The following is a 26,192-nucleotide window of genomic DNA, read 5'->3' as shown; positions in this document are numbered from 1 at the left end:
AAAAAATCTTTCCTCCATTATAGTGCCCGAAATATACTGGCTAGTGTGCCGAGGGCGGGCTCCAGGCGGGCGCCGGGAGCGATGTACGCGGCCGTCTGCCGCTTGGGGCGCTGCCGTGCGGGAGTGTGCGCGTTCATCCGGCCCGAGCAGATCGCGCGGTTACCTCCGAGCTGCGTAGCAGACGGCAGCGGCAGAACTTTCCATTCCCGCTTGCGACGAAAGCGAGCGAAAGCGACGGGAATTCTGTCGCGCAACCAAAATTTGTCCCGACCATTCGACAAAAACGATCGTCGCGCGACAAAGCGACGGAATTCCTGCCGCTCTCACTATCTTTCGTCGCAAGTGCGAACGGGCCTTTATGCGCAATCTCCGCCCCACATAAAACAAGCTCTTGCTTGTCGCTTGAGCATACGGTTGATATCTGACTACGTTACACTGTGCTTGCCAGTGTATTTAAACGATGTCACTAGGTTTGAAACGTACGCGCTCGGTGTGCAGCTTTGTAAACGCAAGCGGTTTCACATACGCACGCTATTTTGCTGCTAATAGAGTTTTAGTACAGCGTTTGTGGCCTTTGCATACGCTAAACGCTAAATGTTTGCGTCCCGCTACGTGACACCGCGATGGGAGTTTTAGTAGAGCGTCTCATCAGTTTGGCGTAGCGACACACTAATGCATACGGCGCCATCTGTCAAATGTTTTCCGAAATGTCTCGCCGGCTGATCTGCTAGCGGAGTGCCGGAGTGTTTGGACATTTTACGACTATCCAAACAAGTGCAAACAAACGCTTTCCCGTCAGTGTTGAATGCAACACATGGGTGCAGCTTGTCAGAACACGGGTTCTCGCTGATCGAGTGCAGCGTTGGTTTGCTCTTCGCCTTCACGTTCATCGCCGCTGATAAAGCGATCCGATCCGGCGCGTTTTGTGCACGGGTTCTGTGTCGGTTGAAAATGTCTTTTTTCACATGCCGCCGGTAGTAGGAATTACAACCACCGCAAAATAACACCCGGCACCAGCGGGGCCACATCTGAGACCGCGCTTTTTGGATAAACAGTGCGCGGTGCACCAAAGGGAACGAGCGCACGATTCTCCCCACGCGGCTGCGAGTTCGCCGCCGATACCAACTACAGCTACGTACACCGCGAAAGGGCGAGGCCAGGCCGCACACATGCGGCCAGGTCATTCGTTCGCTTTTCCAGCCTGTGTCCATGGTGTCTACAGAGATGAAAAAGCCGAAACAGCTGGCCCGTAGCAGACGGCAGTCTGTGGGAGCGCAATAGCGGAAGTACGTCACCGCTGAGGAGCGGAGCATCATGGGAGGGGAGGCCAACAGCGAAGAAACAGTTGAAAGGAGGAGGAAATACGGCGCGACGATAATTCGCGGTTTTTGATTTACGATTTCTCAGCTAATACTCATCGCTTTAACAAAATTCTTGCAGGAGGAGATTGCTAGTACATTGCTTTATTTGGTTACATGTACATCCATGCATCGGCAGAAGGCATTTCAGGACCCCTTTCAGTGTGTAGTAAAATGACCAAAAATAGGTCAATCAAAAAAGTTCTTCTAACGTTGCATCTTTTTAGTCATTTGTCTGCCTAGCCACGGGGTAATCGCCATTGCGTATGGAGAGGTTATTTTCTAATTGTGACCCAAGATAATGGCAATTAATCGTGTATTATCTACAAAAATATTCATCTTGCAATAAAAAATTTCTCCCACCTCCCCTCGCGGGAACCCCTGTGCAGATGCGACGCATAGGGGGTTCCGTTGTTGTTTCCGTTAGGTTCATTCTCGCATCGCGTGAAACGTGCCGTGAACCCTCTGCCGCGGCTATGATGCAACGTGGCGCGGCTATGACGCAACACAATCCAGCACAATCCACTTTAATCCACTCCAATTCAAATCTAATCCAATCCAAGCCAATCCAATGCCCCTCGCGAGAGAGTGTTCGCTATCAGAGAGGAGAGGGGGTGAGCGGCGGAGAGCGCAGCTCGCGCGGCGAGGCGAATGGGGGAGGGGGGAGGGGTGTGGACGGACAACAACAACGCCGTATGGAGGGACAAGGCGAGTGAATGAGATGCAGTCGCATCTAAAATCTAATTGCAACTTTGAAATGAGCACAAAGAACTCCGTAATGCTTTGCAGTTTCATTGAAATTGGTTAGTAAATGAAATAAAAAAAAAGCTCTAAGAACAGCCTGCCCCCTTAATGGTCAAGCCCGCTTACGTCGCCTGCCTCTGAACCAGCCAGGGCTTCCCCGTCTAACCCTCTGAGGCCCGGTATTGTTAAGGAGCAACAACTGAAACAATATTTTTTTTTCTCTCGCACTTCATGGTTTTTTCAACATTTTAACACCATCTATTGACAGACAAAGGATACCGGATCTTCAAAAATTAAAGAGAAGAGAGAGCAGCACGTTCTTTCATGTGCTAAAAAAAATATTGTTTACGCGTGTCAACTGGCATCGAGCCTAGGTGGCTCAAAGGGCTAGCGACAGGCAAGCGAAATTGTGCAATTCGGTTGTTATTACAAATGATAGCAACACAAACTTTACCTTATTCTCTTCACTTCAAACCATAAATCATGCTCATGAAGGTAGCTTTCTTGTTCAAGTGATATATGGGTAGCCACTGCCCAGTGTTTCCCAGTGTCCAGTGTGTCCTAGTGTCCGTCCTAATGAACCAAATTTTTTTCTGACTTCATATTTGTGATGTGAGAGGTCTTTTTAGATCATAAAAAACTTCTCACACGCTTAGGCAAAATAACAAAGTTTTGGACATCAAAGGGCTAAAGGACCCCACCCCAGAATTCCCAAGCTCAACCGACCAAAACTGCCCCAAGAGCCTTACAATGGTCTCCGACTCTACGAAGGAAAGTCCTGCAGTGACCTGTGCGCCGCGGTTCCACCACTTTGAAGGAGACGTCAACAAAGGCAGGAGCTCCTCACATGGCACAGGCCCATACGACGACGCCTGGTGCTCCTCAAGCGCTTGGTATTTCTTCTTAGTATTTTTTTTTTGCGAACGCCACTGGACCAAGCTCTACCTTAATTAAATTAAACAGTTCTGCTGTTGAAATGCAAGCTGCATTAACGCTACTGGAACCACCACAAACAACCAAAAACCTCAGAAGCCAATGTAACTGCTGGCCAACACACCAACCAAGGCAGAATGGGGTCCACCACTCCGACGACTTCCAAACAGAGGAGAAAGGTCCAGGTCACAAAGCTCCGCCCGCACAAAACCGCCCAGGCATGATGGGCACGGATTAGCAACAAGCAACCATAAACCGATGTCTAGGTCAACCCTCCAGTGAATGTTTAGGAAACTGAGCAAAGAACTTAGATTGAGAGCGAGACTTATGAATACAAGATGTGCTGCAAGCAGCTCTGCCTGTCCCTCAACAATACACAAGGGCACGGAGACTCACATGCACTGTACAAAAATCAGAACTGCCCGTCACGGCCACGAAATTCCAACGAAAAACCAACCGGCCACCACACATCAAGGTCACTGTTGGGCCAACCCATTAAAGGGGCCATACAGATAATGATAAAGATAGAAGTAGTGACCCCGGATCCCAACCATGAGGCAGAGATAATTAGAAGGATCAGAATGGGGTGGAGTGCATTCGGCAGACATTCTCTGATAATGAATGGCCGCCTACCATTGTCCCTCAAGAAGAAAGTGTATGACAGCTGCATCTTACCGGTACTCACCTGCAGGGCAGAAACTTGGAGGCTCACTAAGAGGGTTCAATTCAAATTGAGAACGACTCAGAGGGCAATGGAGCGGAAAATGATAGGTGTAACATTAAGGGACCAGAAGGGAGTGAAGTGGGTCAGGGAACAAACGCGTGTCAAGGACATATTAGTAGAAATTAAGAAGAAGAAATGGATGTGGGTGGGGCATGTAATGCGAAGGCAAGATAACCGTTGGTCATTAAGGGTAACAGAGTGGATCCCCAGAGAAGGCAAGCATTGCAGGGGGCGGCAGAAAGTTAGGTAGGCAGATGAGATCAAGAAGTTTGCGAGGATAAATTGGTCACAGTTGGCACAGGACCGAAGTAATTGGAGAATAATGGGAGAGGCCTTTGCCCTGCAGTGGGCGTAGATAAGCTGATGATGATGATGATGAAAGATAAAACACGGGTTTCGTTCACTGAAAGTACTGCTCTGTCCCAATAACAATGACCTCAGTTTTATCGCGAACTACGGAGATATAAGGGAAAAAAGATGAAGCAGTGGCAACTCCACAGCCTGTTTTTCACTGATTTCCATATGATGTCACGTGATCTTGTTTCCGTGATTGGCAGCTGCCAACCCAGGCCACCACAAAGAAACATGACATTTGATCATACCACGCAAACAAAAAACATGCAGTTCGGTTATAACAATGTTATAACAACGTTTTGTAGTGCTGCCAAATTACACCACACCTGCCCACACTGCGTCACTGTGCCGCGAAATTTCGAAGTTTTTCAATATTTCTTGTACTTTTTCGGCTGAAAACGTGTTTTTGTAGCTGCAATGGAGCTGTGTGAGCTTAGAAACGCTAGTTCATTCAAACTGAAAAAAGCTGTATTTTGTCTACATGGTAAACGGGCTATCATTGCTGAGTTTCCACGCACAAACAAATGCAAAGGTCCCGTCACTTTGGTGCTACTCGAAAAACAAATTAATCAGGAAGTCCCCACGATACAAAGCATCTTTATGTCTGAATTAATCAAAGATGAAAAAAGTCCCCCAAATGTAACGACTCAAATGCACTTTGACAGGCCATGAGGGTAGTACCAGACATCAGAATTTGCCCCACATGAGGTCAAAGCATAGCATTAAAATTGGGGCAAAAAATCACCCACAGTACACAACGGCAAAAGTGGAAAATTGTGCTAGTATAACAGTTGTCATCAGCACTCAGCCTTTGACAACAGAATAGGTACTGTATACAGTTGAACCTTGTTATACCAAAGCAGTATCAGCGCAGTAAATTACTTTGTTATATGCGATATTCGTTGTGACAGTAAGGTAAAAACCAGCTCTAAGAAATCTGCAATCTTGCTTGAGCAAAAATCATAGATACAAAAACACATTATTTTTGCGTTTGAATGCACTGTAAAAACAAGGTAATTCTTACCTGCCTCCTTGCGACGTATCAAACCAAAATGGACCAGAACACATGAACGTGAAATGCAACCAACCAAATGTGACTGAAAGACGAGACTTTGTAATTTTTTCGCATGATTAAAACCAATCCATTTGTTATATTTCTTCTTTTTTCATATTGCTTTTTTTAAGGCTAACTTTTGTGTTTTGAGCCTCGCATCAGCAAAATATTTCTTTGTTGCAGCCAATATCATGCAGCTCTCACAGTTTTTGGTTTGATTATAAAACGACCAAGTGTCACTGAAATGAAGCACAACCAACCTTAAGTTTGTATTTACTTCACCACAGCCAATAATTCGCTATATCAGTGTTCGCTACAATGAGGTTCAACGATATATCCAATTCATGAGAAGCCTACCAAAACTATGCACATCTCCCAACCCTCCATGACACTGTGTGCCGACACCAACATACGCCACTAGTCTGTGTGATGCCTACAGCTAGGCTTGTGTCTCGCCACACTATCCATCCCCTAGTCCTTCCTGGGAGAGTCTACTGCAAACCTACGTGCAGCGTTATGACTGAAACTCTTAACTCTTTCGTTACCGCGCCTATTCAAAATCGTTCAATTTGAATGACACTTTTGAACACCTTTTCATAGCGTTCCAGGCGTTGCTCGAACAAGTAAAGCTGTTTGGAGTTAGATCAGAAAATGGCCTTTCAAAATCAGTTTTCATTTTTGCAAAGAAAACATGATTTTTGACACGCGTTTGAATCACCTGGGTGTGGAAAAGGGGCGGGGCCATCGCGCGTCACTGCTACGAAATAAGAATGTGTGTCACTTGTACTTACTCCGCGTCAGCATTTGTTTTTTGTTATCAGGGCATGAATGATGAACCAGCAAACGATTTTCAATTGTCACCTTTGCACTCTGACAGTAATAATCCCAGAAATCAGCTGAAAATGTCAAGCAGTGCCTGCTTGCAAAGCTACTTTATGATTTTTAGGCAGTTTTATTGCCTTTGCACACGTTGTTCTTAGTTGTGTGGTAGTTCTACTTACCACGGGACCATTCGCGAACAGTTTACAACAGTTTCGGTTGCGTTTCTGCATCGCGTAATTCATATTTAGCGCTACTACGCAGTTACCCAACTTCAAGGCTACCTGCCATGGCGCCTTCAAGCGTCCGTGGCTGATCCTCGAACAAAGCATGCTGCTCCTGATTTCACTGAACCCTAACCCGATTTCTGTGATAAGAACTTCAGATGCAAGTCAAAAGGTCCCACCCAGTCGCCAGATATATGTTCCATCGAGGACAGCGCTTCAAACCGGCCTTACACTGCCAGCTGTTCGCCTTCCAGTTTCGTTTCCATATGAGAGTATCTCCGGGAATCTAGTGTTGCTGCTTAGTTGAACTGTCTATTCGGATGAAGTCGCTCCGATAAGTTTTTGTACTGTTTCATTTGAAAAATGTTAGGTGGCGCTACAATAGAGGAGGCTCGTTGTGCTGATCTTTTTTATCGCGCAACTGCTACTCGGCCAAAGTTTGGAGGGCACGATTCGAGTGCATCGCATCTAATTCCTGCAAGCAAGGCTACAACTGCGAGTAGGAAGATGATAATAAAGCTCAGCTTTATGTTTTGAGAGATAACTGACCGTGAACGTCAACAAGCATCAACCACGGCGTTCCGTTTTCAACTTCATGCATGTTTTTTGCCGCATCGCGTGCTTGTCCCAAATATTGTGCTCGCTGTAAATGCAAAGTCAGTCATTGAGAAGATGTTTTTACGTTACGTGGGGGCAAATTGGTGCCTCTGATAATGTCAAACCCCCAGATCTCTTGCAGAAAACCACTCGAAATAGCACATTTTGAAATGGAGGTTGGGCTTCACCGCATGACACGAGCACCACGCATGCTAACATTCTTTTAATATCTGAAGAACTGTTCCGCACACGTCGACATTTTTTCTAGGGCGTGTTTTTGAAATGTTTCCCTACAAAATGTATATTCTAATTTTTTTCTACTACTAGTGGTTTGTTATACATAACTCCTTTTTTATCATTTTATTTTTGACATTTTGACAAAAAATTTGATTTTGATATTTCTTTTCGCAACTATGATATATGAAAACATTAAAAAAACTGGTGTTATTGGAAAGGCCGTTAAATAATCTGCATTTTGTGTTCCTGTAATTAGTGCCTAACGAATGTTTTTATCAGGAAAAAAAATGTTTTCTTGGACCCCTAAAAATCGGTCAATTTTCCCGCGGTAACGAAAGAGTTAAAGTGCACAACTTTTGTCTTAGGCAGATGGCGCTTTCATTGCCGTATGCCCACGCATGCCCTTGTTTGGACGTAAATTGTGAGCATTAAAGCTCTCTCTCTCTCTCTCTCTTTTCCTCCCCTCCCACTCCTCCACATTTTCGTCTTCCTCCTCCTCTTGTCAATGCACATGTCCATGTGACAGTCCGCACCCTCCAGCCACCAGCAGAAGGCCAATGCATGTGCAGTGCAACGCCACCATCTATTCCATAGAACACATCTTCCACCACACGGCTCTGACTATTCGAAGAATTCTCTCCGCCGAGAAACGAAAACGGTCAGCCACAGGGCGCTTAGCCACTCGACACCAGCGAAGCTGCGGCCCGAAGACGCGCAGAAAAACGCAATTTACTGCCACGGCCGCGCCGTGAACACCCGAGCTCCGCAAGAGAACGAATGCGCCCCTGACTCAAGTGTGTTATGCCTGAGAACATAAGGCGACGCGAGACGCAACGCGAGTGTTTATGTTCAAGTTTTCACTCTCTCACGTGTACGTGCACTTCGCTGAGAGGGTCGCCCCACGCCTGAGCAGCGCGTGAGACGTTTTCTTTGTGTGGTCCTCTATCTTGGTACCATATATATGTAATCCCAGTTTTCTCAGTTAATTAAACGTCTCTTTAAATTCTCAAACCCCAGCTTCTTCCACTCAATATGAGCCACGACCAAGCTCACAAAACACATCCTCCACCACACGTGAAACTCACCCATAAAGAAACCAGGGTAAGAATTCATTGAAAAGTAATTACCTTCTCATTTTGTTTTACAGCTCAGTCATTGTGACTAACTACAAAAACAAAGTGCAGGCAACGTCCAACTTACTCTCCAGTATGCATGCCCGACGCGCAGGTAAAAGCGGCATTACACGCACCAAGCAAGGAAAGAACACAAGGGAAACACAGAGAGCGCACACAGTGCTGCCACGTTGGTCTCTCTCCTGTCTTCGCTGTTTTTGTCACTGCCTTGCACTAGTCCACGTTCAAAAACAATTCGCACACATGCAAACAAAGTAGGCACCTCTGCGAAACTGCCAAAGGGAACCTCTAGTGAGAAGCAAGAACTCAGCCGAGTCACATCTCACTAAAATCACCCCTCCAGTCCACAGCTGCTTGGAAACAATGCAAAAGTTTGAAATTTCTGGCTGTTCAGCACGCTGAAGCCACACCTGGGTTATGAAAGGCACTGTAGTGGAGGGCTCTGCATTAATTTGGCCACCTGGGATCTCTCCAAACAACGGCTGCCATTTGTGCAATCTGTGTCACACATCTTGTATTCTAATAAGTAAAAAGGCCTCCAGCCCCACCTGCCAGGGATGCAATACTGCACAAAGAATAGTAGTTCACCACTTAACCCGTTACACAGATATTATTTTAACCCTCTTGAGGGTCACGGCCGTACATGTACAGCATCGACAAACACTTTCCAAATGGTCAATGACGTACATGTACGGCATTGCTTGTATCTTTAAAGGAGCCATGAAGAGAAAACACAAGTTTGGTTCATTCAAAAGATTGTCTCGTTAGAATCATACTGACACCACTTTTAACGTAAACTTCGCTCAAATAAGCTACATAATTAGGAAAAACGGGAATGGTCATGCAACCCACCAGCTCATTTCCCGCAACAGAACCTATGATGTCACATGAGCTAAGCTCTGCGATTGGCGGAGGCTGGCAGAAGCAGACGCAAATTAGGTAGAGCTTACAAACTAGACGAACGAGCGATTTTCGCTTAAATTTAGGGCACATTCTTTACAAAGCAATAAGAATGATGGGACAAACAGTGGAAGTTATGAAAGCACATGTAAACATAGAAACTGATGCGTTCTGCTGTTCGTACTGCGCACAGCATGCTTTGGTTTAGCTGCACAGCACTACGGGGCTTGGGGTGGTCTCAGACGACACTGGCCGATTGACGCAAGCAACGGTGTCTTACGTGACCCCATTTGTCGAGCGAGCACTGTTTCAGGGAACGAATATTTTCTCCCAGAACAAAAACAAGCCAGGTTTAAATGCGGGCAAAAACAAACCAAACGCTTGCCACGGTATGGTGGCGCCATCTAGGTTACAGAACGTAAAGAAACGCGGGAACAAACCAACACCGCTGTACAGGGTGGAGACAACCTCTGAACGGTCCCGTGCCGCCGCAATTGGGCCAACGGGCTCAACGCGTTATTCTTTTCGTTTCCCACGAGACCTAGCAACGCGAAACAGACAATATGATTCAAACTTCTTCAGTAAACCGCGTTGCGGCGATAATTTTAGCGCGGTTTTGACACAATGACTTGCTTCGGCGGCGAGCGAGCAACCGAAAATGGCGGCGCCAGAGTATACGTGTCTGTACCCTGTGCGGCGGATGCGTGCATGAAGGTACTCTAGGCTGCAGAGCGGTCGGTTCCTGTGATGTCATTTGGGACCACGAAAATGCACGATTGAGCGGGAAAATCAAAATTTTAACCTAAATTGTTTAATTTCTCAGTGAATAAAGCACCGTTTGTGTCCGGACAAGCGCTGGGGGCACTATAAAACACGAAATCTTTTGAATAAAACCAACTTGCATTTTCTCTTCATGGCTCCTTTAAAAAGCGCGCCTTTTTCGCCAACTTCTCTTGCTTGGCATGTGCTGCCACACTTCGGAAATGCGTAAAATTTTTCTCTTGCGCCGATGGCTCGTTTTATTTTTTTTTTATGATTTACTTCAGCGGCGCGCCGGCTATCGCTTGTGCATCCGCTAACGAGGGGGCGCGCTGGGTATCACCCACCGGGCGCCTCTCGCTTCTTGCGCCTGCCACAGACCAAGATCGCCTGCGAAACTGATGAGGCTCTTTTCTCCTTTTTTTTTGTATTTTATGAGCGGTGCGCCGTCTATCGCTCCTGCATCCGGCTGAGCGCGGCCGTGGCTGGTTTTGGTGTCGTCCTCTGGGCACTTCCCACTTTTTGCGCCCGCGAAACTGATGTCTATTTGATTTTGATTCACTCAAAAGGTGCAGGCTTGTTACTCTCTCATTTTTATTTAGAATTTTTCTTGTTACTCATGAATAAAACCACATATATGTAACAACATAAAATATTTTTTTGTCACTTTATGGTCACCGCAAAAAAAATTACTATAATTTTTTTCTCGAAATAGACTCACCCAAAAAATTTAACACAGCAAGAAAAAAAATCGACCCTGGGGGGTCGCATTTGGCGAAAAAATGAGACCCTCAAAGGGTTAAGGGGGCTAGACTTGGCATCTTAATAAAAAACAAGAGGCCCTCTTTCAGGCCATAGCTTTTAGCGTTTGCCTCGCTATCGACCGATGGTAGAAAAACAATTTACCAAACTTGAAACATGCGCTCATAGCTTTTGTTAGCTAGGTGTAAAAATTTTGTTAATTCGAAGAGACATAAAAATTGGCTCACTGTGAGCTACCCATTCAAGGTGTGCCTCTCAGCCTCTTTGAACAGAACTGGCTTTTGTAGACAGCACTGTAGCTTTAATCAAGGAAATATCAATACATCTTACAATTAGAACTTTCCATTTCCATTGTAAATCCCGATAATAACTGATGTTTACACTGAGTGACATTTATACAAGCCAGCTTAAGCCATGAAAATAAGGTTCCCACCTTTCCCGAAAAAGAAAAAAAAAAAGCCCTCATGGGTTGGGGGGGGGGGGGGCGGTGGTATATAGAAGGTTGAATTTGTGTTGAGAAACAGACGTCATGTTTCTTTTTTTGATATGCAATGCCGGTTATTGTAGCGCTTTCCTAGAGAGAAATCAACAAAGTTTGTGCAGAAAGTGACAGATTTTCTGAAAAGGAAATCTGAACATGATTTCCTGGAAATACAAACTAAAAGAAGTATTTTCTTTGATCAGGTGTCTTTATGCAGCTTGTCAACACATATTTATCGTCTTAGTTGCTGAATTGATGCTTATAAAATGCCAAAACAATAATAATCACGGCACAATGACCAAGAAACCAGCCAATGACGGCCGGCTTCAGATACGGACCGGCAACCAGTCCGCTGTCTAAAAAATCGGTCGGGCCGGTCAAAAACTGGGCAGCTCGCCACCCTACATGAAAAGTTCCCACAACAGCAATTTTTTTTTTTTCCGCAGCTCTGGATATTAAAGGAGACTTTGACAATGTATCACATCAGGCTATACTCGAAGGACTCCAATTAACTAACTGCGGCACACGTACATACAATTACATACAAAATTTTCTTACCGATCGCACAGCCAACCTCAACCACGGCCCCATCCGATCCGTCTCCTTTCGTGCATGACCGCGTGGTACACCCCAGGGGTCAGTCATTTCCCCACTCCTCTTTAATCTTGCCCTGCCACAACTTCCGCCACTTCTACAACAAATTCCACACATACAACACGCACTTTATGCAGACGATCTAACTATTTGGACCACAGGGGGTTCGATTGGGGAACAGCAAGACGCCCTCCAAGAAGCCATTAACACCACCGACAACTACCTTAAAGCCCGCGGCCTCAATTGTGCACCAGAAAAATCTGCCCTTCTCGTCCTCCAAAAACACACGCAAGGCCGTAAACGACAACCTCTCCCAGACCCACAATTAAGCCTACATTGTGCTCCGATCCTAACCACCCCTACAATTCGTGTTCTGGGACTTACTATCCAATCAGACGGCGCAGGCATTTCTACTATTCATAAATTACAAGGAATGCTATTACAAATCACGTACCTCATCAAACGCATTGCTAATCATCGACAAGTACTGAAAGAAAATGACCTCGTGCGCCTAATTCAAGCCCTCCTAATTAGCCGCATCACATACGGAACTTCATATTTGGCTCTCAAAAATAGTGAAATACAAAAACTCGACAATCATCCGGCAAGCCTATAAATTAGCACTAGGGCTGCCGCCGACAACTTCAACTGCTAAATTACTACAGATGGGACTTCATAATAACTGGGACGAACTTCGAGAGCCACATCATGTCAACCAGATCGAACGGCTCAAGCTCTCACACACTGGCTGTCGTCTCCTCCGTCGCCTCGGCTACCAACCACCTGCCACCCATCACCCCCGCCAACGCATCCCTCTGGAACTACGCGATTGCATCTCCGTCACTCCAATACCCAAGAATATGCACCCCCTTCATAACTAGGGTCGCCGACAAGCCCGGATTCGAATGCTTGGCAAGATGCTTCAAGTCAAGCCACGAGACACCCGCTACGTTGACGCCGCCAAATATGCCGATAAACCAGCCTTCGCAATTTCAACAGTAGACCACCGAGGAATTGAATTGACTTCCGCAACGGTAATTCGCAACGACTCCACAACTGCAGAAGAAATCTCAATAGCCCTCGCAGCCACTACATCTCAAGACATCATCACCACAGTCACAGATTTGCAAGCTGCATGTCGCCATTACGCCGCCGGTCACATAGCTCCCTTAGCCCTCCGCATCCTACAGTCCATCCCTAACCCTCCTTACCTCTACATTCGCTGGACCCCGGACATGAGTCTCTGGAGGGGAATGAGGCGGCTCATGCTGCCGCCCGCGTGCATATCTACCCTCCAACACTCCAGCATCACCGTCGGAAGTCCACCATTCTGTACCTCCAAAATTCAAAGACATCCTCGAACATTACCACCTCGAACGCCGCATTTTTCCCCCACCCCACGACAAGTTGACTAAGGAAGAAGCCACCACCTACCGCCGCCGCCTTCAAACCAACACCTACCCGCACGGCACCCTCCTCCACGCCATTCATCCCACCTCCTACTCCGCCACCTGCAAGTACTGTCCCCAACCCTGCACGCTCTACCATATGATTTGGGCGTGCTCCCACACACCATCCCTACCCCCTATTCCCTTCCCCAACCATGAGCAGTGGGAAGGCATGCTAGCCAGCCTGGAACCCGGCGATCAGCTTCGGCTGGTTGAAAGGGCCCATCTGGCCGCGACCGCTCAGGGACTTCAGGAGTGAGAAGACCCCCCCATTGCCACTACTACAAAAATGAATATAGAAATAAAGTTTATTCCTCCTCCTCCTCCTCCTCGCAGAACAGTGCTTTTGCAATACAACAGCATTATCAGTAGGAAGAAAAAAAAACTGTCCTGATTGCACAAATCCTGGAAGCGATCCTGATTGCACAGCAATAAAAAGAATATCCGGAAATCGTTTCACAATTTTAAAACTTCCTTTTCTGCCACTGAATGCCTATGAACAGTTTTTCCAACGCGACCTTTGAGTGCGTATGCCTGTGCAGATTTTCCAAAGCAAAAGTGCATGTTTCAAACTTGATCAGAAGGTATCGTCACACCAGCCAGGTGAAAACAGCCCACTAACATCATTCTTACTTGTAATCTAGAGCACCTTTCAGTCATGACTCATCCAACAACTTGTCTTAGTGATGCTTGTAAGGGTATTCAGAAATGCCACCCCTGTTTTCAATGCTTTTTTCTATTTTTTCGCATTTGACACCATGATATGTATAGGTATTACTTCCTCACCAACAGAAATAAAGCCAGAATGGCTCGAAACCAGCATTAAACTCTATTTCTTCTCTACTTGCAACTTTCAATGCAGCCCTACATTTCAGTACAGTCAGGAAACCCCAAAAAACGAGGACCTAATTTGCATCCAATTCCCAAACGTCCAAAATTGCAACCTTCAGCAACGATTCAAGTGCATATAAAACTGAAAGGTACTGCCACGGCATCAGCCCGTTCACACCTGACGGCTCACAAATCAGCCAGTCAAATCAATCAATCGATTCCCAGGTGCTTTACCTTGGGGTCTGCCCTTGCCACCATGTCAGCGTAGATGACCTGCGTGGGGGCGGTGAAGTAGTCGGCAAAGTTGAACCACTCCTTGGAGGGTCGCAGGTCGCTCTGGAAGGTCAGCCCGCCATACTCCCCGTCCAACGCCTTCACCTGGGGCAACAGACGGCAGGTTGTGTGCGCATAGCAGTAGTAAAAAAAGATGTGGGTGTGCCATTCTAGTGACAGGTAAAAACTTCACTCATACAGGCATCTCACAAAGTTCGCTACATCGAGGCTTAAATGTGCACCCCAGGGCATAGCACTAATTTGAGGGCTTCTTTTAGTTTCTTTCCTTATTTGTTTCTATCTGTTATAATCATATAATACAGTATAAATATATTATTGTTTATATTTATAGTAGTCTATTGGCCCTTCACACCAATGAGGCCACGTGTCATAGAACAAACAAAATTCATTTGGTTTGGTATAACTATGTGTACATATGACACCACCAGTTGAAACGAGCTCTGCAGTTATGGGGGCTCAACATGCCAAGGCTGCACCTAGGCCCGCCGTAGTGGAGGGCTCCAGATTATGGAGGGCTCCAGATTAACTCAGACCTCCGGGAGACCCTTAACGTGCACGAAAATTGCGACCACACGGGTGTTTTCGCTTTTCACCTCCATCGGAAATCTGAAAAGCTGCTGCCAGGAATCCTACCTGTTTTTTCGGCTAAGCAAAGGCGGACATTAACCATCACTACTGATGACGTGTACTAACTCTTAACATTTGTGTTTTACTCACCAAGTTCTTATTTCGTGCGTTCGTACACCTCAAATACACAACACTGGGCGTGCATTATTACCCTGTTACACCTTAAAGTAAGATCTTGGTTACTTTTTTTTTTTTTACTTTAACAGGTATCTTAATCAAGCAAGACCTGCTGTAGCGCTGGTCTGTTCGTACACAAGCAAAGTTACCGTGAAAAAATAACCCAACACAGTCACTAGTTCTGGTCACTCCTCATCTGGTTGCCTTTTTTCACACTATTTCATATCAACCTGCTTTCTATTTGTTGTCACATATTTGCATGTTGGCCGGAAACCGTTTTTTTTTCTCTTTTCTTATCAATTCTGTTGTGTAAATTATCTGATGAACTATACAGCTATTAAACCGTATTTCTTTTTGTGTCACTACGTACTACGATGAATCTAGCCCGCCCCCCTTCCCTCCACCTTATGTAATACCCCATTGGGGCCTTTAAAGGTTGAACAAATGATGACAGCTGACGATGTGATTATAAAATTAGCGGGTGGCCATGTTTCGAAGGGGGTGGTGAACATAGCACCTGTCTCCACGACCACTCCTACATGAGACAATAGATATTGGATATTGATACCGTCGTCATTTGCGGTGATACCCCTGCAGTCTTTCAGCTTTCATTTTTATTCATCACTTTCCACGAGAAATTATTAGAAATAATTTAGTTATTTTATTTCATTTATTACACATTGCAGACCACTGACGGTCTATGCAGGGTCGGTATTTACATAGCGATCAAAGCAAGGAATACAATGGGAATGCAAGCACACTGAAATCCAAACGACAAACGTCACTGCAGATGACATATGGGTCCTGTTAGGGAATTGCAATAAGCTATTGTGCGAGTGAAAAAAGAGAACTTAAATGAATCAGTTCTAGCGAAACAAGCTGTTAGGAATTGAGTGTGGTGGTGGTGCGTTCGCCAAGTCATTAAAGGGTTAAAATACAGGGTGATGTCAATGGCTAGCTGGTTATTAATGAGATCCATGAGAAAATTGTGGCAGAATTTCTTTCTTTGTAGCTGAAGGGGTGGGGTATTGTTAGCTTGCATAAGGTCACACAGGGAACATCCATTTTTTTTTTAATTCTTCGAATTTAGTTTGACAAGGAAATTTATTATGCTCTCTCTCTCTCTCTCTGTCTCTCTCTTTCTCTCTCTCTCGAAACACCGGACGCCTAGCCTTTGTCCCGTGTGCCTATTTCATCCCGTGTCACAATCCAAAGCTTGCAAACGGTTCCCTTGACCTCACGACAGCAGAACTGCAAAACAACTTCTGTCACTGTCGCTAAAAAACAGGGACTGTGCATGTGGCATGGCTTTCAGAGAACAATCCTCAACGCACAGGCTCGCAGGCACAGCTGTCCGCTCCCCGTCAACTGTACGTTATAAGGCAGACAACGTGTCGCATTTCTACTCAGCCCAGTCCACAATTTTTCCCGTGGCTGTTGCTTTAGCTGTGTACCTTTCTTCATATCTCTCTTTGTACCTACGCTTAAAAACGATTAAGCAAAACCACTGCTTACTCATTAAAGTGAGATATTCATTACCTATTAAGAACTTGCTCAAATACTAACTTTGTTTCTATATTTTCTTTTTCATTTAAAGAGGGCTCTATGAAGTGACCTACAACCTCGTTTAATCTAAAAAAAAACTAGCTTTTGGTGTTTCACTCTGCTTCATTCAAGCCACAAAAAAACATTTCGTAACCCGAGAAAATGCAACACACACTGAGAAACTCAGACTTTCAAGTGTAGCACTGCATGTCAACAGTGATGCAATACAGGAAACTCTTAAAACATAACTTAGCGCTACCATTCAAGTGATACAATCGAATGGAGTGAGATGGACCACTACAATCGCACAGTTATATTTCTTGCCAATCGCATAAAAAGATTCTGTGACGTAAAAAACGAAATCACCGCAAAGTGGCTGGGGGAGTCGCCACATTTGTATCCCTTCATATTTAGCTTAGTTGTTGGACAATCGTATAATATGTAGCTGACGTAAATGTTACTGGGCCAACATGGTGTTTCGAGCGAACCAAACCTTTATTTTGGCTTCATGGGCCTTTTGAAAACAGTCCAGGAAAGCCGCACTCACTCAAAACGAGACGTCTCTCCACTTTCAAATTGCTTTCCCACTATTTGTTTTCTTCTGATAAACGATTTCGTGAAAAAATTACTTTCAACCCGACGATCTCACAATGTACCAAATGCAACAGAACATCTGGAATGGCTTGTCAACTGTCTATGGCTTCACGTATGCACACGCCTTTTTCCAAAAGAAATAGCTGTTGTCAGGAAATGTGCCGACCATGTCACACAAGAGGTAACTGAAGCTGCCAACTGAAGTCACTAGCAAGACACATCACTGGGCAATTGTAGGGAGGCCTTTAGTTTCATTCCATTGTCTCACTGGAATGCCAGTGGATAGTTAACACACTCAAGGCTGTGTTTTTAGTGGCAACCCATACTACATGACTGGGGCGGAAGATCTGAAAGTTTTTCAATGTTCCTTCCATTTTTTCAGTTAACAAAAACATCTTTGGTGCTTGGGGTGAAACACTTACCAAAGGCTAGACCTTTCAAACTGAAAAACATTATTTCATCTTCATGGCCACTTTAATGCAGATGATATACCACTAAAAATTGACTCGTAGATTTTGTTCTGTGCATGCTGCTCTTCTTGCATGTGTCTAGTATTTTGGCTAATTAAAGTGTAACTTCAACTCTTGTGTGCATCATGTCTTTCATTCTCATTCTAGCTCAGCTATTATAACCCTGTCACACGGGCACTTTCATTTCATTTCATTCCATTTCATTTCACTTTATTTCGAATTCCAACATGATAGCTCACAAAAACTGCTTGGACCCATAGTCAAAGGCTAGTACGGGGTCCAATGTTGTGATACAAGGCATTGTAACAGGATACAGAATACAAGATGCAAAAACGTTGCAAATACAGAAAATAAGATTAGGGAATTTTATAAACATATATATTCACACACTCAAACTTGGGTGGGATAACAGAAATATGCAATTTGTATACACAAACAAAAGAAAGGCAATGACTAATAATGGCTTCACAGTCAACTTTCGCTGGACGTAGTGATTTGTAGTCAAGAGTTTAACGATTCTGTTACTTTTTGGGGAGCCACTGCTGGTCACGGAGACTCATTAAAGAGGGCAAGGAAACATTTCCGGATTTTAATTAAGGGGAAAGTTGACAGCCGATTTTATACCCTGGAGCAAACTGCTCCAGATTTCAGTACTGATGAACTCTAATCGTCGATCTCCATATACGTTATTGGTGGAAGGTAGGTTGAAGTTACCAGCAACAGAATTCCTGTTAGGGCGGGATGAGGAGCACAGAATGGACGAATGAACAGGGTGGTTACACCTTACATGATTAATGGCAATGGCTGTTTTCTGTTGACGTAAACTGTCCATTGGTAAGACTTGCAGTTTGCTAAACAGGGGTGCGCTGGGGTGATCATGGCTTGAATGCATTGTTATTCTTAATGAGTGCTTCTGCAATTTTCGTAAAGGTTCGAGGTATGTAGTGTAAGTCCAACCGCACGAATCAATGCAGTAGGATAAATGACAATGGACGAGTGAAAAGCACAAAATCCGTAATACTGCAATCCCGCTCGAACTCAATCCCGCTTTCCCAAGCGTGTGATTGAGGTTTCCAAGCACAATTTGACGGAAGCAGCAATACTCGTCTCCGCTGACTAATCGCACAGAAGTTGACAACTTCAGCTAACGCCAGAAACTGTATCAAATAACTTGACCCAAATACGCGTACGGCAACATTCATATAGTTACATATACCTACGGCCGACCGAACTACGACTTAGCACTTCTTCAGCGATCCCCGAATGACAACCAGTATCTAGTTGGCATTAAGCCCGGCATCCCTACTGCATCCGTCAGAAACGGTACCTACGATAACAACGACCAACCAAAAGTAATGGTAGTAATAGAGTAGTAATAGAGGTAGTGGATAAGGTCTATTGCCGCGAGGAGACACCAAACCTACAGCCATCATGCCAACTGCATTCAAGCAGTGCGTTAAACATGTGAATATGCAGTCACTCCATTTTCAAAGCCGGCAGGGCACGATTCCCTCCTAATTAACAATACACATGCCCTTATAAGCGCTGAAAAATGCGTTCAAAAAGGTACGTGGCACCAACCAAGTAGTACGTGCTTTAACTGTTGCGGATATTGCGGACACACACGCACTCACAACATCGAAGTCGGTTAACAGCGTTGCGTTAATTTGGGAAGTTTGCAAGAAATGCGAGTCCTACAAAAATTGAAACAGCTGCAACGCCACAGCTGATTGTATCATCAATTTAGTACTTGAAAACATTTAAACAATAGTACGTTGAAGTATTTTTACGGTAGGGATCTTGTAGGCGTCAAAAATGAACGACCACCCTGGCAACTTTTCGAGCCACAATGTCCGCTTCGCAAGTCGCGGTGAGAGCAGCTCGTCATGCGTTTCTCCCAACCTAACCGGCCAAAACTCTGAGGATCCTGTAGGTGTAAAAAATCTGCGCCCACCCTCGCAACTTTTCGAGCCACAATGTCCGCTTCGCAAGTCGCGGTGAGAGCAGCTCGTCATGCGTTTCTCCCAACCTAACCGGCCAAAGCTCTGAGGATCCTGTAGGTGTAAAAAATCTGCGCCCACCCTCGCAACTTTTCGAGCCACAATGTCCGCTTCGCAAGTCGCGGTGAGAGCAGCTCGTCATGCGTTTTTCCCAACCTAACCGGTCAAAACTCTGACTCGAGTACACCCGGTTTTCACACACGTGCACGTTCGACTGGGAGAAGTAATTCGTTTCCGACTGTACTTAATAAGTCAACTGCTGAGAACGATCGTGCCGTTTTCATTGACAACACAAGTACAGGTACAGAACCTCACCTCGGCCTCAGACAAGCGGGTGAAACCCCGGAATGCGCGGTCCACTTTCCCTTCGGCGTCGAACTTGACGAGCAGGCCGCGCTTTTTGTCGACGAGAAGACCCTTCTGCGAGAAGCCCCGGGCGCCCGGCAAGGCGCTTCCTTCAGGCCGGTGCCTTCGCACGGCCGGATGGTCGGCCACGCTGGCGTGGATGAGGTCGAACAGCTCGGGCAGGCGGTAGCGGGCCAGCGTGTTGTCCAGGTCGAAGCCCACGGCGTCGTAGTCGGCCAGGCAGAAGAAGCTGCTCGACATGGACCCATTAGTGACAGGACCCGTCGACCTGCGGCAAGTAGTTGCCAACGTCGGGTTACTACCGCGCCGACACGCCGCTCGACGAGCACCGGCGATTAAAGTAGCGATCATGGGTGTCAATTAAGCCCGAACGTGGTGCGCCAGCGCAATTTGAGGGTCGTACATGCGTTGATCCGGAGGCACCATGACGACTCCGGACTCCTTTTACACGAGGTCGGAAGCTGCGGAAGCTGGAGGCTGGAATGAAAAGAAAACAAACCGCGCACGGCGCGCATCGCACGACATCCGCGTCAGAAAAAAGTTCGTGTTTTCAGTTTCGGTTTCGGATGTTGCGCGCGTAGAGTCTGTGGTTGCGCTCTCGAAAAGTTCGGGATGAGCTGCCTTGCGCTATGCGAGGTTTGTTGTGTCTCAAACTGTTGTATCTATGTTTTTGCAAAATGTACAGCGAAGGTTACGCTGGTCAACTACACAAATGACAATGCAATAACGCATTTTTTCACGGAACTTTTTTTTTTTAACCGACGAAGCCGCGCTCGCCTTGTGTTTGCCTGATATTCTTGAAGTGCGGTGTAGCTCCTTGTCGCGCTGTCGCCTACTGTGGGTTATTAATTCCCACTGTATCCTTTCGCAGTCCCATAGTAAATGTTTACATGCTGGGTGTTATTGTGCTACATTTATTTGTAATTATCATAAGCAACGGGTTACTTGAAAGTGAGGGAGCTCGTATTTAGAAGGTAATACTGGTCACCAATAACTAGGCCGTAACCTCTTTAATATCAATTTTCTCTTTTATTTTCGTTAAACTTACTTTATCACCTCCAACTAGACCACAGTTAACGTTTTATCACTGGCCACCCCCCCCCCCCTCTTTCTAGCACACTTGCTGATGAGGGCACTATCTTCATAGTAATTATCAAGCGGCCATTCGCTGCAATACAAAAATTGGCGCGGACCAAAACCCGTTGAAAAACAAATAAGGGAGAGGATAACGGAAGATTAAGAAGTGAAGCCATGTACTAGATACTCGCGTCACCTTGAAAAAAAGCTGTGGCGTGGTCAAAAGAAAGTGGTGAAATGTTTCTGGTTTGTTGCAAAAGGGACGGACATTTGTAGATTGAAACCAGAGCGCATTTTATAAAAAAAATAATGACTTTTTGTGAGGGATTTCTGCCACCAGCTAGAGTCGCAAAATCGGAAATCTCAAGAAAAAAAAAAGCGATTAAAATTCCCACACTAGGTGAGGGCGCAGTACAGACAACTTTGAGGGGCTAGAAATGCCTGCTGAGTCTAGCCTCAGCGGAAAAGAATCGAGCTTCCACAGCGTACGAGCACCCTACCCAGGGATTTATACCCACCTCCCCAACCAACCCCCAACACCCCCCTCCCCCAGGAGAAATTCGGGAGCCCCCCCCCCCCCCAAAAAAAAAAAAAAATTAAATTCTGGATATACCCCTGACGGCCGCGCTCCGTGGATATCTCGGTGGGTACGGTATGGTCTGAGTGATAGCATACGTTGATAATGAAACCTCCTCTGCTACTCAATTACAGGCATCAACATGACGACAGGGCCACGTGGTCTTCAAGGCTACCAACTGAAAGTTAAACTGCAAGTGGTAGCAGTCTCTCTCTCTCTCTCTCTCTCTCTCTCTCTCTCTCTCTCTCTCTCTCTCTCTCTCTCTCTCTCTCTCTCTCTCTCTCTCTCTCTCTCAAGTAGTTGCTTCTGTTAATTGTTTTATTTTGTTCGCCGTTGAAATTTCCAATGGCATGGGTTCTCGGTTTTTGCTTGTATTAGGCTGCAAACTTTCTGTGCTTTTCACGAATGGTGGTTAAGGTTTAGTTGGCAGTTGCATGCGTTGCTTGGTGCGAGTTGTGACACCTGAGAAACAAAAATGGCGCAGCTTGCACGAGTTGCGCAAGGCTGGAGAAACAGCGGAGCTGGGAGTCGACTAAATCCCAGGAAAGAGGTAACCCAGCCGAAAAAAACCATTGGCCGACCAATTGGTCCAATTTGCCACCCAATGGGTCCAAATGGAATCTCAATGGGTCCAAATGGAAACCCAATGGCCCATTTGGACCTATTGGAGCGATTAGGATGGCCAGTTGGCCCAATTGGACCCATTGGCTCCAACTATAAAGTTAATACTATACTGCTCCAACATGATGACCCAATCGGGTAGCCATTTTGGATAGTATTTGGATAGTGTTCAATTACGACAACAATTGGCTGAAATTTAATTCTCTCTCTCACCCTTAATTTGAAACCTTCAGAAATGTTCAGAACTTCAACCTTTACAAATGTATATTTATGAGGCAATTAATTTTGATATTACAATCAGCAATTCAAGATAAAGTTCTTAAAAAAACATACCAAACAAACACTAATGAAAACTTTTCGACACGAGTAGCAAAATTGTTTTGAAATAAAACCCCGATCCAATCCAATCGAATCCAATCCATAGACGGACAGTGGATAAGTGGTATTCAACGTGGTGTTGGCGGTGTAGGTTTAGCAGCTGGACCCCAGCAGTGCAAAGCCATTTTGAACGGCACTGTAAAGCAAAGACCATTAAAGTATGTACAGCGGTTTCTTCGGTAGCAATCGTCGTCAGCCCTTTCGTCGCCGTCTTCGGACGGCGCAACCGCGTACGTAGAGAAAATCCTCTTGTAGCGCGTCCTCGCCTCGGCGGACCTCCGCTTCTCCGTCAGCTGGTCGCGGAGGCCGTCTCCACGTATGGGTTGTGAAGGGATGGCTTGACAGATTCATCGTCGTCATTTTCGGCGTGGCGGTTCCGTGGCGCGCCGGTCGCTACACGACGACGAAGGCGGGAGCTCTTCCTGTGGCGTATGGCCACGCGCAAGCCTGGAAATTTTTTTCGCCTTTTAGATGCAGAGCATCTCATTCACTCGCCTTGTCCCTCCGGCGTCGTCGTCGTCGTCGTTGTCCATTCGTTGTCGGCGTTGTCCGCCCCTCCCCCATTCTCCTCGCCGCGCCAGCTGCGCTCTCCGCCGCTCACCCCCTCTCCTCTCCGATAGCGAACACTCTCTCGCGAAGGGCATTGGATTGGATTCGATTGGCTTAGATTGGCTTGGCTTGGATTGGATTAAAGTGGATTGTGTTGCGTCATAGCCGCGGCAGACGCGCTGGGGCCGGCGCATGGGCAGTACTCTCTCTTCCGCGGTTTCCTCTCCTCCGGGCGCGCTGCGCATATAACCGGTGTGCCGTTCTCCGGCGAAGCAACATCCACGCTTGGCTCAAACACCTAGAGTCCACGCCGCTTTACAAGTACGCCAACGTCGTCATCGACTGGGACCGGCTTACGCAGTCCCCTCAACGTTATGCGCGCTATAAAACGCGGTGCCTGCGCCGCTCCGCTCCATCGTTCCAGCGCCGTTCCTCCGCTGTCCAACGCTGCAACGTGGACCCCCTAGGCGTCGCATCTACACAGGGGTTCCCACGAGGGGAGGTGGGAGTTTTTCTCCCAAAAATGACATCATTCACTGATTCTTCTTTAGATCTATTATATAATTCGGTAACCGTTTCCCCAATTCCTAAAGGCTGATTATATAGGGCCATGAAGTGGGCGCTTTAGCCCAAAAAAGCCACCCCGTTTCTTGGCCAATCCCCCACATGGGTATGTGCTACTAGAAGAGGAACAACAACAACAACGACGCCGGGCGGTCGCTGCGAGACACGCGCTCATATGCTCTCGGCGGTTCTGTCTACGCCAGACGCATTTGCGTCGGCCCAAACAGCTCTGGTGTTACAAAAAACTTCTCAGTTTGCGCGATGAGCACAATGTCTGGTGCACATCAGTCCTGGGGATAAACCGTTGTGGTTAAATTTAGTGTCACTAGATAAGGTCTAGTAACCCTAGCTGTCACTGCGGATTAGTTAGATGCTGAGCGCAAACATACTGGTTCCATCCCAGCGTGTAGTTGTTCCTAAGCAGACGTGAGAGGAAAGTAGCATCACTAAATTAAAGCTTTTAGAGTATCGGCACTCTTTTCTCTCATCTTTTCTTCATTTCATTAATGAAATATGCAAAAAGAAATTCGCTCCGCAGAGCCGCGCGTCGATTCGTCAACACAAAGCGCTACAGAAGAACCAGTAACGACAGAATGCAGACAGCTGCCAGATGGGCCTTCGCAACGATGCTGACGTTGCCATGGTGACGATCCAGCTATGTATCGTCAACTGATTTTGTTTTAGGGGCGAAGCCCCTCAGGGGCTGGGGCTCTCTGCGTCTTCTGCCGTCGTCGTAATCGTCGTCTCATGTAGTCACACTACTAAAACATCGGGAAACTCGTTTACGCCTCGCGCTAGAACGTAACGCGTACTAAAAAAAACACCGAAGCACTCGCTTACGCCTCGCGCTAGAGAGCTTCGTGCTTCAAAGAGACTTTTACAGCAAAACTGTATACCTCTACCTCCCAACTGTTTCATCTCCGTTGACAAAAACGCCAAGGCGTCACTTATACACTGCATGCTTCGCCCCTCCCCAGGCTTCAGGTTAGTGGAGATGGCCCGGGATTTTTTTTTTGTTCGTTCAGGGGCGTGGCCTTTATTATAGCTTGACGGTGCCGCGTTGTCGGGGTTACTGTTACGTGAGATGACTACACACGCTCAGTAAAGAAGACTCCTGCGCATGCCCAGTTATATTGACGGGCTGCTCGCGGTAACACTAAAGGAAAAAAAGAAAACCGAAGCCCCTTTCGTCTAACGAGAAGGATGGTGAAAACGTGAAACTTTCTCTCAAGCAACCCGAGTCAAAGTCAACGTCTAAAATCCAAATAGCGTCGATCGTGGCGGAATGGCGCAGTCGGATAGACCTCGGCTTCACAACGCGAAGGAACCAGGTTTGATTTCGACCGCGGGAAACATTTTTTATTGAGGCACTGGATGTGCCTTCGCTTATATCATCATCATCGTTTTGTGAAACCTATTGCGTAAAGTTGGCTTTCCTGCAGTGCATTATGGTGTTGCGATCAAGGGCACAAAGTAAGCTTCGCTTTAAAAAAAATCAGTATAGTAATAGGAGACGCTGTACTTTACCACAAAATGACAGGCCCAACATACGTAAAGAATAAAGTAGCTAATATGACCTGGATGATGAGTAACTAATTCTACTTAGCTTACAATATAGTCATGTTGAGGACAAGGAGAACGCAACCAAGGCCTCGTTGGCGTAGAAGGGAGACCTGCACGAAAAAAAAATGCATGCATGTACAGAACACCGAGCGCGCACACAGAGCGAGAACGCGGAGAATTGAATTTCTACTTGAAAGGAATTAAAAATATTACTCCGGATCACCGAGTAAAATGAGCTCAGCACCCATTTTTGCAAAATTCAACTCTTTTTTTTTTGATGCGTTCACACTTCGCTTTCTGCTCGGTGTACACTTTTTTTTTTGTCTCTCAATCACGGCAGCGCAAGGTAAAAAAAAGCTTTTTAGTGACATTTCTCAAGACTAACGGAAGGACGCGTAGTGGTTACATGGAGATTATGTTCGACGCATTCACAAAAGCTAGTTAACGTGATCTCTCATAGGTTTTCTGGGATGATGTGAAGGCGTGATGTGTGTGTGTGTAGCATCCTTTTTTGTCTCCTGAGCGCTGGCTTGTTTTGGTGGTGTGAAGGGCCGGTTTACGCAGCCTCGTAAAGATAGTCGCCGATAATGGCCGGCGAAGTATAATAAAGCGCAATTCTAGATAACCTATGCGAGTTTTCCGCGTGGAGTCAACCTTGAACTAAGCCAATCAAGAAACACGGGAAGCAGAAAACAGGCAAATTTGGGTGGGTTGACGCTCCAAGGCTGATAAGATGCAAAGCATCTCTTGCTCGGGGCTATGTCCGGCGTCCGACCGTTGTCAGCACCTCTCCCCCTACACTATAAAAAAAATTGTTAGCGGCGCCCGGTTTCAATCTCACGACCCTCTGGCCGCAACGGGAGGTACGATGCGCTCTTCCCACTGCGCTACCTGC

At 46.2% G+C, this 26,192-nt stretch overlaps 1 protein-coding gene across 3 annotated transcripts in view; it reads right to left on the bottom strand.

Moving 5' to 3' along the window:
* The window catches only part of LOC144164341 (5'-nucleotidase domain-containing protein 1-like), a 40,532-nt gene extending 15,126 nt beyond the window's left edge, over positions 1–25,406 (bottom strand). Inside the window, exons 1-3 of one of the 3 annotated variants that reach the window (XM_077694849.1) lie at positions 25,346–25,406; positions 19,918–20,236; positions 14,190–14,333 (exon numbers count right to left, since the gene is read on the bottom strand). In XM_077694849.1, coding sequence (XP_077550975.1) covers positions 14,190–14,333; positions 19,918–20,236; positions 25,346–25,356 — 474 coding nt within the window. In that variant the 5' untranslated portion in view covers positions 25,357–25,406. Of the gene's footprint in view, positions 1–14,189; positions 14,334–19,917; positions 20,518–25,345 lie in introns of those variants that run through there. The other 2 variants (XM_077694848.1, XM_077694846.1) reach the window with 2 other exon arrangements.
* Positions 25,407–26,192: the final 786 nt, after the last annotated feature.

Source organism: Haemaphysalis longicornis, unplaced genomic scaffold, assembly GCF_048455015.1.
Source record: "Haemaphysalis longicornis isolate Haplotype H1 unplaced genomic scaffold, Haemaphysalis longicornis Haplotype H1 scaffold_13, whole genome shotgun sequence".
Lineage (NCBI taxonomy): Eukaryota > Metazoa > Arthropoda > Arachnida > Ixodida > Ixodidae > Haemaphysalis > Haemaphysalis longicornis.
Note: the sequence above shows the minus strand (reverse complement) of the source record. Positions and strands in the feature narration are given on the sequence as shown.